The sequence below is a fragment of the Pteronotus mesoamericanus genome, unplaced genomic scaffold (assembly GCF_021234165.1).
Source record: "Pteronotus mesoamericanus isolate MK-2021 breed Mesoamerican mustached bat unplaced genomic scaffold, CSHL_Meso_final scaffold_408, whole genome shotgun sequence".
Classification (NCBI taxonomy): domain Eukaryota; kingdom Metazoa; phylum Chordata; class Mammalia; order Chiroptera; family Mormoopidae; genus Pteronotus; species Pteronotus mesoamericanus.
This window is the reverse complement of record NW_026555315.1, coordinates 6,029,567-6,041,243: the sequence shown is the minus strand read 5'-3', so window position 1 is coordinate 6,041,243 and position 11,677 is coordinate 6,029,567. Positions and strand designations below refer to the sequence as shown.

General features: G+C 60.0%; 1 protein-coding gene across 1 annotated transcript; it reads right to left on the bottom strand.

The window, feature by feature from the left end:
* Positions 1-858: 858 nt before the first annotated feature.
* On the bottom strand, positions 859-6,396 carry RASL10B (RAS like family 10 member B). The gene is made up of 3 exons (XM_054592988.1): positions 6,165-6,396; positions 1,624-1,748; positions 859-1,129 (listed from the first exon to the last, which is right to left on the bottom strand). Exons 1-3 carry the CDS (start codon positions 6,378-6,380, stop codon positions 859-861), a joined length of 612 nt encoding a protein of 203 aa, XP_054448963.1. The 5' UTR covers positions 6,381-6,396.
* Between the last annotated feature and the right edge of the window lie 5,281 nt (positions 6,397-11,677).

Sequence of the window (11,677 nt, the reverse complement as noted above, 5' to 3'; positions counted from 1 at the left end):
AATAAACGGCTGGAACCTGGCGCCTTGGAACTCAGTCTCTCCTTTGGGGATTCCCTCTCCACATTCTGCCAAGAAAAAAAGTTTTAACCCAGGGGGTGGTCTGGCTTCGGGGTCAGGAAAGGGAGGGGCACCCGGCAGGGACGGACCATCGAGTTAAGGCTGGAAGGTAGGTTTTTGTGTCTCTGGGGGCTGCTGGGTGGGGAGGTCTCCCTGGAGGGGGTGCAGCTCAGCTTTCTCCCCCGGACTGCTCTGGGACCTCAACCCTCCGACCCGACTGTGACTGTGGCCGGTCCTCGGGCCACCCGCACCGCTCTGTCCTGTGCCGGCGCGCTGATGGGTGAGAAGGCGGGCCTCACAAAGAAGCTGCCAGCAACCAGGGGGCGGACGAAATGCGAGCCCTGTGAACAGAGCTGCGGGCGGGGAGGCGGGCCAAGGGGTGGGTGAGACCGCTTAGGACCAAGAGACACTTGGGCAGACAGGTGGACACGGGGAAATGACAGATACACTCTCGGAGAACGTGGGCGGGGGCCCGGCTAAGGCAACGCCTCCCCATCCCCACCCTCCATCTCCGGCGCCCCCTGGGGGCCTGGCTGGGCACTGCACTGACTACAGCCCTAAAGGAGGCCGTCCGGGGAAGACAGACGCGAGAGAGGGAGGGCCGAGCAGTCCTGCGGGGGCGCCCTCTCTGCCCTCTGCCTCTCCCGGGGAGGCGCGCGGCTGCGGGGGCATTTCAGGCCCGGCACTTGAGAGTTCTCTTCCCGCCACTCGCAGCTCAAGCCCCGCGGTCCCATCTGGGAGCTGCCGCGGAGGCAGCGGCGACCGCCCGCGGGCGGCCTCGGGGCTGGCGGGGAGGGCGCGTCACATGATGGCGCAGCGGTTGCGGCGCAGCGCGCCCTGGAAGCGCAGGGCGGCGTGCACGTGCTTGCAGCGGGCGCAGCCGACGCTCTTGAGCAGCTCGCTGAAGAGCAGCAGGATGTGCCAGTTGTACTTGGCCGAGCACTCCACGTAGCCGCACTTCCAGGTCTTGCGCACCAGGTGTGACACGTTCCAGCGCGGGATCACGCGTCCGCGCTGAAGGTCCCGCTTATTACCCACGATGATGATGGGCGTCTCGGAGGTGCCGATCACCCTGGGGAACGAGGTGGGACTCTCAGAATCCTACCAGTGCGGCAGCCACCGGACTTCAATGAGGACAGGCTGGGCCTAGTCAGTAACAGAGCTGCCACGCGTCTGCTGCAGGAACAGGGTTTAGCTCTGGGGATACGTTACACTCTCCAATCTGCACAACTGATGCAAAACGTGGGTGCTATTGCCGTCCCCATCCTGCAGACGAGGAACCAACCGGAGACTTACGCACTCGCTGGCCTCAAGTCATGCAGCCGAGCGGCCCTGGCAGTCTTGTTCCCCGGGCCCCTGATCTAACCACTGCACTAGACTAGCCACCCCATGTCAAGGTCCCGAAGTGAGTGAACAACAAAACCTCACGAGTGCGTGTGCGTGTTTGAGTGCGCGCAGGGGAGCCGGAGGCTACTTCATCTGCACACCCCCATGTACCCTTTTCAGGGGCACTGGCAAGCCCGGGGACACCACTGAGGTGAAACGGACTGTATGCTGGGCCCTCACCTCGTCTCTAGGATCTGCTGGCGGATGGTCTTGACGTATTCGAAACTGTCAAAGCAGCAGATGTCGTAGACCAGGATGTAGGCGTGGACGCTCCGCAGTCCCCTGCAGCAGGCATCTGCCCACTCCTGCAACGCCCCCGTCGGCGCCAGGGTCAGGGCGGGCGTGGGGGCCCCCCTTGCCCCCAGCCACCTCTGGCCACAGACTGACAGCACTCTCACCTGCCTCTACACCCCAAGCCTGCTGTGCCCACGTACCCCCGGGAGGCCAGCGCCAGTGGAGAATGGAGCTCAGCGCTGTGGCTTCCCCACCTCACGCTAGGATGGGGCAGGTCACAGTGTCTGATCTCGAGGGCCACTGCACGGCCCTGTGCGTGTATCAGGCTGAGATATGCCTCTACCACTTTGCCCCCCAATCCATCCATCCATGCATCTTTGTTCAAGTATACTTACTAAGTGTCTCTAAGAGCTCAGCCCTGAGCTAGCTGTTGAAATAGTCTCTAGCTTCTAAGGCTCAGCTCAAATGCCTCCTCCTCCAAGAAGCCTTCCTACAAGCAGGGGGCTCCTCCCTTTGTCTCTTGGGAGTATACCTTGGTTAGAGCTGCTGCCACCCCCAGCTCCCCACTTCTGCTGTGAGCTCCTGGGAGGGCCAGAGCCAAGCCATGCTCACGATACATACCTCCTCCCCCTCCCCACCTAGTGCCTTGCACTGTGTTGGCTCTTAGCAGCCGCCTAACTGGCGAGCTCTCCATGGTCCTGAACACCAGCTGGTCCAGGCTGGGGTCAATGCAACTCCCGCCAGCAATCACGGCCCTCAGATTGCTACCCGCTGTGCCCCTTCTGTAGGCTCCACTCTGACCGCAAGGTTGAGAACGAGAAGGCCCGCGGAGAAAAGACGGAGGCTGGATGCGTAAAGGCGGCTGACGTGGAGCAGGGCCCGGAGCCAGCTCCAGGGAGCCGGAACTTCTGAACGCTTATGACAAGTTCTCAGGGCGGGGCTGCAGCTCAAGATGAATAGACCCCTGGAAAGGCTGAGTGCACTAAAGAGAAGGTTCCTCAAGAATTAATTAGCTAATTAACTTGCCAGCAGATGGCAGTTGCAAGAGCCGTTGAAGGCAGCCAGTGTGTGGAAGGAAGGTGGACTTTGAAGCTGGGGGAGGAAGAGGCCTTCGAGGACAAGGGCAACCGGGGTCTTCTCCCCTGAGGGGCCAGGCCACATATGAGAAGGAGGGGCAGGCACGTGTCCTGGGCCGGCTTGTGGGTTGGGGCAAAGACCAGGCGTGAAGGAGGCCTACAGCTGGCTCTCCACCTCAGAGGGAGCGAAAAGGAAAAGGCTTCGGTGGCGGTGACAGAGGGTTACGTCTGACTCCAGAGAGGTACTTCCCAACTCAAAGGCTTCCAGCTGGTGCAGTTGATTTCCTCAGGGAGATGATGTGGCATCTTCTCTTTGTGCTGAGTTTTAACTTTGGTGCAGGGAGAAGATGCTGAGGATGAATAGAAAGCTGTGGGGAACCATTAACTGGCTTCTCGGGCCAGGGAAAACAGCATTCTGCCGGACACGCGGAGCCCCAGGAGCGCAGGGCCCACACGGGCGCGCGGTTCCTCCCTGCCCCACACAGCGGGGGAAGTTAGTGGGAAGCAGGAGGGGTGTTGAAATGGGCAGAGGCTCCCGCCCCGCTCTGGCTCTCGGCCGGGAGAGGAAACAGCCACCAGCCTTCCAGGGTGACAGCCCCTTTTCCCCAACATGTCGCCTCCTCCAGGAGGCCTCCAGGCTGCCTTCCACTCGCTCTCTGGAGGCTCCTAAAAGGGAGCAGAGGGAGGATCCAGAATGGCTGGCTTGTGCCTTCACCCCTGGTTGAAGAGAGGGAGCAAGAAAACGCGACTTTCCTTCCAGCTTGCCATGCACAGGGGTCCAGGTTGTATTGGGTTGGCCAAAAAGTCCATTATGTTTTTTCCATAAAATAAAAGGCATTTTTCATTTTCACAAATAACTTGATTGATTTGGATATTTTGAGTATGTTGGCTCTCCCGCTATTGGCTTCCAGTGGGCAGAGGCCAGGGCTGCTGCTAAACATCTGCCAATGTATAAGACAGCCCCGCTGCAAAGGATTATTTGGCCAAAATGCCAATAGCACCAAGAAACTTCCCAAACCACCTTTGACACATTCGATCAGTCACAGCACCTTCTCCATACACGGCACATGTCTTTTTTTTGCACTTCAGTCACATTTTAACCTTTCTTGAAATAATAAAGCAAAATGCACCAAAAATGTTGCATATTTTCTTCCATCTTCAATGCTGAAAGAGCTCCACAAAAATCCACCAATTCTGATAAGTTTTTTTTTCCGTAATACACGCTGATATGACAGCTGTCACAATCTAACGAAACCATTTCAAATGAAATTAAAGACAACTGCACACTGCTAGAGTCATCGTATGGTAAAGGACGTAACGGACTTTTTGGCCAACTCAACAAGAGACCACCTCAGGGCTGTGTGAAGACAGGGCAGGAGAGGAGGCGGGTTCAATGCCCGGGTCTCCACCAAGCGCTTCCTGCTCACTTCCGTGGGGCCCTGCGCGCCCTCTAACTTCAGCTCCCTTCTCGGTGGGAGGTGAGGGGGCCGTGGAAGGAACAACTGGGGCTCAGAGCCAGGACTCAGCACTCCCCGGGGCTGCGTTTCAACTGGAGCTGGGGGAGAGTGCATCTTTATTCTATTTTCAGAGGGTGGCCATCAGGATTCTTGGGTTTTATTTTGATCTTTGAGGCTTCCTGGGTCCTTTCTCAGTACCTCTCTGCTCAGTGTCCCTTCCCTGTGGTCCAGGAATGAGGTCTTGGACATCCGGAAGAGTCCAAAACTCAGTCGATCAGAAAGAAGAAAGCCAACAATCCAATAGAAAGATGGGCAAAGGCATTAATAGTTGTCAGAAAAAGAAATCCAAGGGCCCTTAAACATGTGAAAAGATGATCAACCTCACTCATCATCAGAGATGCGAATAAAAACTGCACTGAGATGCTCAAATCTCATCTAGCGGATTGTCAAAATCCTAAAGTTGACAATACACTGATGACAATCTTCTGGGGAAACAGCACTCACATGCACTGGAACTTTCTCGACGGGAGGGGACTCTGATCCCTTCCAAACTCCAGATGCATTAACCATTTGATCTAAGCAATGCCTTTCCAGAAATCCATCCCACAATATTCTTCCCTGTGTACTAGGCTACTCATTGTAGCATTAGGTGAAACAGCAAAAGACTGCAAACAGCCCGCTTGTGAACCAGAGGGGACTCCCCAGTGCATCTCTGCGATGGAATCCAACATAGTCCCGAGAAAAAGGCGAAGACAGCCTCCAGGTACCGACGCAGGAAGACCGCCAGGTGGTAACGGGAAGTCAGAAAACAAGGTGCAGAACAGCTCTTGTTTTAATGTAAGAAAAGCAGTGGAATAAGACCTCATTTTCTTATTTGTGTAAAGAAACACGGGAAGAATGAGTTAAAAAATGACAAGGAGAATGGCTAAGAGAGAGGGTGGGGACTGAGGTTTCTCCGGGTGTCCCTTTTTACCAAGTTTGCTCTTTTAAATAGTGTCTTACCTCTGCCAAACTTGAAATTAAACTAAAATTAAGGACGTAACAAAGAGTGAAAAATACCCAAAGCTCAGCGTGCAGGACGGCAGTGAGATCGGAGCGTCCGGCTGCCGTTCACGTCTCCTCTGGCCAACTAGGCCCTGACCCCAGCCCACTGCCCTGGCCTCGCTGCTCCCAAGGGGTGGTAGACGCACGGGTCAGGCGTTTGTCTTTGGTGCTGATCCCCTGCACCTGGGATGGCAGAAACACGTGTCCCCGAGGTCGGGCCAAGGCCCTCCCGCCAGGGCTGCTGAGACAGCGCTGAGCCTCCGTCCCTCCCTAGCTGCTACCTGAGAGGTCGCTGTATTTGCACAGTTACAACTGGCCAGGCCGCGGCCCCCGCCTCCCTATCTCCACCACTGCGCCCACCCTCCTGAGCAGAACCTCTGCACCCTCTGGTCAGGGGCTGCCTTCAGTGGGCAAACCTGTCTCACGGCTCAACCTGCCTATGCACCCACCCCCCTCCTCCCCTTGGCCAGAGGTAGAGGGAGGCAAAGAGGACCTGGTCCCTACATGCCTGGGGAAGGAGCACTGTAGCCAGCGCCCTGGAGCACCTGATCCACCCCTGCAGGAAGGGGGCACAGTAGGCCAGTCCCGAGAGCAGGCCAGAGCGTCACTTTGGAGAAAAGGCCCGCGTCTCTGAAAACACACCGTTCCCAGGCCCTGGCCTTTTCTTCTGCCCCTTCTACAGACCCCTCTCCCCCAGCGCTCAGTACAGGGCCCGGCACATGTGAAAATGCTCATCAAATACCAGTGGAATGAACCAGCGCACGAACAGGTTCCTGGGCTGGATCTGAGCAGGGTGCCCCGTGGTGCAGCGCGGGGCCCTCTGGGCCAGGGCCTGGGAGGGGGGGCTGGAGTCCAGCCTTTGCCCGCCCCTCCGCTCCCCGACAGCCTCCCCGCCTGTGGGCCCTCCTACCTGCAGCGTGTTGACAGGGAAGGCGCTGATGGGCGGGAAGTCCAGGATCTGGAGGTCGTGCACGTGGCCGTTCATGACGACGGCAGGCAGGTAGAGGCGGCGGGCGGTGGTGGGCACGCAGACCTCGCTGAACTCGTTGTACAGGAACTGGCGCACGATGGCACTCTTGCCCACGCCTCGAGCCCCCAGCACGGCCACCCGGTAGGTGGAGACCATGCCTCCCGCCCCGCGCCGCCACCAAGTCCTCGCCGATGCGTGGGGCTCCCCTGGGCTGCATATTCCAGGGGCTGGGGGCTCAGCCACCGTCAGGACCAATCATTGCCGCCCCTGCCTGCCCTGGGCCCTCTGCAGCCTCCACCTGGACTGTGGGGACAAGAGGTGGGCTTGGTGGGCCGGCTTTTTCCCGGACATCGCTGCGCTTTTCCACTTCGGGGTCTTGGCTGAAGCTGCTACTGCCTCCCGGAGAGCCTTCCCTTGCCCAGAACCCGTGTCTCATCCACCCAAATCCTCTCCCTCCTTCCTTCTCCATTTTCCCCCCTGCCCTCCGCCAGAGGGACTCAATCTTTCATGATGGGCGTTCTGACTGACCGCAGGCCCACGGGGCAGGCTGCGGAGCTGCCGCCACGGAAAGCGCACCCGAGCTCAGCGTCCCGCCGAGCCGGCCCTGTCTCTCAGCGGAGGCTCTCCCGGCATTTCTCAGAGGGCGAATTCCTCACAGGGCAGGACCGATGGGGCACACTGCAGGGCGTTTCACATCCCCAGCTGCCAGCGGCAGCCGTCTCCAGTCACCATGACGACCCCAAATGCCTCCCCACCCCTGGGCGAGGTGACCGCTTGGCTCTGGAGGACAGCACTTGTTGAGCACCCGCTCTGTTAGCGTACGTGCCCACAGGTTATCCTCTGTGAATACAAGACGCCTCGGGGATGGGCATTCCCACTCCAGAGAGAAGGCTCGGAGGGAGGTGAGGAGCGTACCCTAAGTCACACAGCCGGGAATGCCAGCTCTTCCTCTCCACAATGCCACAGCACTTCCGACTTCCAGTGTAGTGCCTGCAGCTTGGCCCACAGGCCAAGGCTGTGTCTGATTTCCTGGCAACCCCCTGGGCCTGGAGGGCCTGGCACCCAGCAGGTGCGCCAGCAGCCAGGGAAGGGCTGCCCACGGCTGGACCCTGCCACCGATTCATCAGCTCTGCCTGCTCCCTTCCAGTGATGTTAGAGCCGGGCTACAAACCCCAGCTGCTGCGATGTCCCAGCTGTGGGTCAGCGGGCGGATCAGCCGCCCAACCTGAGGCGTGTTCTGCATGAGTGTCTAACGGGAGATCGAGAGCCCGTATTTCTGAGATAAGCCACAAAAATCTCTTAGCTGGGTGCCTGCTCCTTTTTGGGGGGATGGTGACCAAGGAATCTGCTACATGCCTGAGACTTCCTGTGGGGGGACTATTCCCATATTCCCAGGAAGGACGACCCCAGTGCCTGTCGAATGGGTGCGGGGCAGACGGGCTTGCGGGGTTTCGACTGGGCCGAGCTTTTCTGGCTTGTGTATGCTCCCCGTGGCCTTGCCACGTGCGCCCAGCTCACAGCTGCACGCGCCTCAGCTCGTCCTGGTTGGGAGGACCCGACCCCCGAGATACGTGTAGTGACAGAAGAGTGAACAAAGGGCGGGACTTGGAGTGAGACCCCCCGGGGTTGGAGTGCCAGCTCTGCCACTCACCTCAAGTGTGACCTGGGGCAACCGAGGCAGGTGGAATGAGGTTGTACAGGCAAAGCCCGGTGCCTGGCTCAGAGCAGGTGTCCAATGAAGAGCAGCTACTGTTCTGAACAGCGGCCCTTCCTTCATCTCAGGTGGCTGGGACCTCCTGGCGGCCCCGAGATCACTCACTGTCCACTGTTGCTGCCATAATTGTTTTGTGTGGTGTGTGCGTGCATGTGTGTAATTCTTTCCCCCCCTTTTATTGAAGGTAAAAACAAGAACCAAAAAACAGAGACCTAAGGAAGTGCAGGCCACAGAGCCAGCTGAGCTGTGAGGTAAGAGTAGGGCCTCGACCTCCTTCCTGCCCCGTGTAGCGTCCTCTCCTCAACAGGTGCTTATGGGCTCCCGAATGGGGTAAGTACTAGTCCCCCCTCCCCATCACCCCCTGCAGGCCCTCGGCCCCTCAGGCATCCCCAGGCACTGACACACGGGTTGGTGTGACAGAGAGCTGGGTTAATTACATAACTCACACAGGCAGGTGGGGAGGGGGATGTCCCAGGGGAGGGAGAGAGGGCAAGGAATCCAAAGAGCCTCTGCTGCTCTCTGGGTGTGGCAGCTTAGAGGTATCCAGGATGTACCCTACCTGCCTATTCTCCAGGACACCACACTTCCTGCCCAGAAATCAGTCCTTTCAGGGGAATAACAGGGAAATAAAAGCGGGCACGGTGCTAAGGCCAGGGAAGGGTGCGAGAGGCCCCGTGCTGGGGCAGCCTCCTGAACTCACCAGGCCCCAGTGTGGTCCTACCCCTGACTCAGAGGTGACTGGCGCCCCCTCCCTCTTCCCAGGCAGGGGTCCTGGGTCTAAGTGTCTACCGAGCCAGAGCCAACGTCCCCAGCAGGTGGGGGTGAAAGGGGGCTGTCCAGGGAGGCAGGGCCCAGCCCCTGAGCGCTCCCTTCCCAAGGCCTGCACTCTGCAGTGAGTCTGCAGACAGCGCCGGGCAAGAGACTGGGGACACACACAGGGGCCAAAGCCTGTCTGTCCCTTGCCCTCCGCCTGGCCACCTGAGTCTCTGCCCCAGACTGAGGACCGGGCCTTTTCGGTCCCAGTGGGCCGAGTCACACGTCTGTCTGCTATTTGTCCCCACCACGTTCGTGTAGGAATGGGTGGGTGGGGGCTTCGAAGGATGCTCGTCTCCCCATGACCTGATTGGTAGGAGTTGGGGAGGGGGGGATACCAGAGCCCAGCCTGCTCTCCGCCTCCAGCACCTTGCAAGCACCCCCAACCCCCAGCTCCAGCTCTCACGTGGCCGCCCCGCTCCGCTTCCCCGCCCGCCCGCCGGCCCCCTCCTCCGTCCTCGCCCCAGCACCAGTCGCCCCGGTCGTCCCCCCTCACCTACCCCGACACCGCGCCGCCCCCGGCCCGGCCCGGCCCGGCCCCGCCCGCGTCCCCCTCCTCCCGCCGCTTACCCGGGGCTGTCCTAGCTGCCCCCAGCCCTGGCCGGCCGGCCGGCGGGGCCGCGCTCCCCCCGGGCTCCGGCGCTGCGCCCTGGCTCCCCGGCCCGGGGGGAGAGAGGAGGGGGCGCCCCGGCTGCGCAGTGGGGCGCGCTCCGAGGCGGGCGCGGGGACGGCGCGGGCGCCCGGGGAGTAGGCACCTCCAGCCCGCTCTCCCTGCGGAGCGCGCCGCCCGCGAGCGAAGGCAGGCGCGCGGCGGGGGGAGCGCGGACGGGGCGGGGCGGGCGGGGTGGGGCGGGTGGGGGGGCGCTGGCGTTCCGCTGGGTCCCTGAGCCTGACGCATTCACTTGGGCGACCCCGGACGATTTCTTCTTCTTTAGCCCCCAGACGCGACCTTCACCCCCTGCCGACCTTTCCTGCTATATTTGTGGCTCCAGCCTGGAGGGGTGGCAGGCAGGGGCGGAAAGAGGCCCTAGTGCCTCTGGCTTCCCTCCGGACCAGGCCAGCTCAGAGCAGAGCTGGTGACCTCCGCAGCCCTAAAAACTACCACTGCCCTCTCCTCTCCAGCGTGGGGGTACCAGGGGCTCGGGGCAGAATCTCCCACGTATTTATTCTAAAACAATCGTTATCAACGTCATTCCATATCAATAGCTAATATTTTACAAGCATCTCCTGTGTGCCAGGCAACGTGCTCCGAGCTTTGCCTGGATCCTCAAATTTCATCCTCGCGGTTCTACGAGGTGGAGTCTCCTCGCTGCTTCTTATAGAGGAGAGAGCTGCGGCTGAGAGGCTGGGGAACTTGTCTTATTGAAGTGCATGATGTGCGACACAAAGGCTGGGAGTCCCTAGCTGGGCAGCCGCTGGCGAGCGTGGGACGACGCTCACAGCGCAACAGGGTGACCAGAAGCAGCCCTCAGCGGACAGGGGCTGGGTGCCAGGTCCGGGTTCTGGGGGAGGGCACAGGGCGTGCACCCGCAATTAGAGGAGCCAGTGGAGGCCCCTTTCAGGGAAGGAGCCTTGAAAGACGTGGACTTCGGGCAGCAGGGTGGGGGCGCTGTGGAAGAGGGCTTGTAGGTGGGCCCAGGGACCAGCCCTGCGCCCAGGGGGCAGGATCGCGGTGACTGAGTGACAGGAGGCCACGAGGCTGGTTGAGGTGCGGTCACAAAGGCCTTGACTGATGTGAGGAGTTTGGATCCGGCCCGTGCTGGATGCGGAGGCCTCGGGAAGATTTCCTGGTGGTCACAGCTGTATGTGTTACACGGGCTGGGAGGGGCGGGGAGCTCAGAAAGATCTGCTTTACCCCTGGGATCCAGCATCCCCCACGAGGACCCTCTAGACCTTCTATTCCTTGCGGGCCACGCGTTGCTCACGGAACCGATTTTCCTCCTCCCTGTGGGCTCTGCATTTTGGGCGCCTCCCCCATCGCTCCCCCTTGTCTCCTGTCCAGACAGAAGGCACAGTGGTCGTGAGCCAGGGTTCAGAATCAAGGCAGTTCCGGATTGAAATCCTGGCCTCCCCACTTGCGATGGACCGAAGGCAACTAGCTGGACTCTCCGACCTCCAGCCGCCGGCCTTGTGAGATGGGAGGTGCGATCCCCGTGGCAAAAATTTGTGGCGTGTACAGTCCTGAACGCAGGACCTGGCCTGTCGGAAGTTTCCATGTATGGCCTTTCTTTTTTAGAGCCACGTACGTGGCCGTTCATAGAGGAGCTTGACCACCACCTTGGGAGTTTCCATTTGTTCTGGGTGGGCTCCCAAGGGGTTCAGGTGAGGGTACGAGGAGCAAGTTCAGGGCAGCAGCTAAAAGCAAATACAGGGCAGAGGAGGCTGCGGCTTCCTCCTGGAGAGCCACTGTCGCGTGCGTGTGTCAGGGGGAGCGGATTTACTGGCCCTGTGGGACCACAACGGCTGCCGAAAGCTTCCTAACTTGATTCAATCGTCCAGGGCACTATCGACCCCTCCGGTGTACCTGAAAACCTTTAGTCCTCTCTGCCGAGGCTCCTGAACTTTACGCCTACTCCCTCTGGGGCCGTGCCCCTCCGTTCGGGTTCTGTTTCAGGCCAAGTGGACTGCAAGTAAGAAATCGGGCAATGCTCACACTCATGCCTTGAGGCCAGGTGTCTCCAAAGCTCCTGGACTGAGTTACACGAGGGGAGCACAGAGCCTCGGGTTAATTATGGAGCCGCACACTGGCCTCCAGTGGTAGGTCATTGAACATGTCATTTACACATTAGCCCTGGCTGGTGTGGCTCAGTGGATGGAGTGCCGGCCTGTGAACCAAAGGGTTGCAGGTTTGATTCCCAGTCAGGGCACATGCCTGGGTTGTGGGCCAGGTCCCCAGTAGGAGGTGTGTGAGAGGCAGCCACACATT

Excerpts from the sequence above, each read along its gene's own strand:
- RASL10B (XM_054592988.1), bottom strand. The coding sequence starts at position 6,380 with ATGGTCTCCACCTACCGGGTGGCCGTGCTGGGGGCTCGAGGCGTGGGC. Across the intron at positions 1,749-6,164 it reads TCCCTGTCAACACGCTGCAG|GAGTGGGCAGATGCCTGCTG; the intron begins GTAGGAGGGCCC and ends GGGGCGTTGCAG. Across the intron at positions 1,130-1,623 it reads CAGCAGATCCTAGAGACGAG|GGTGATCGGCACCTCCGAGA; the intron begins GTGAGGGCCCAG and ends CTCGTTCCCCAG.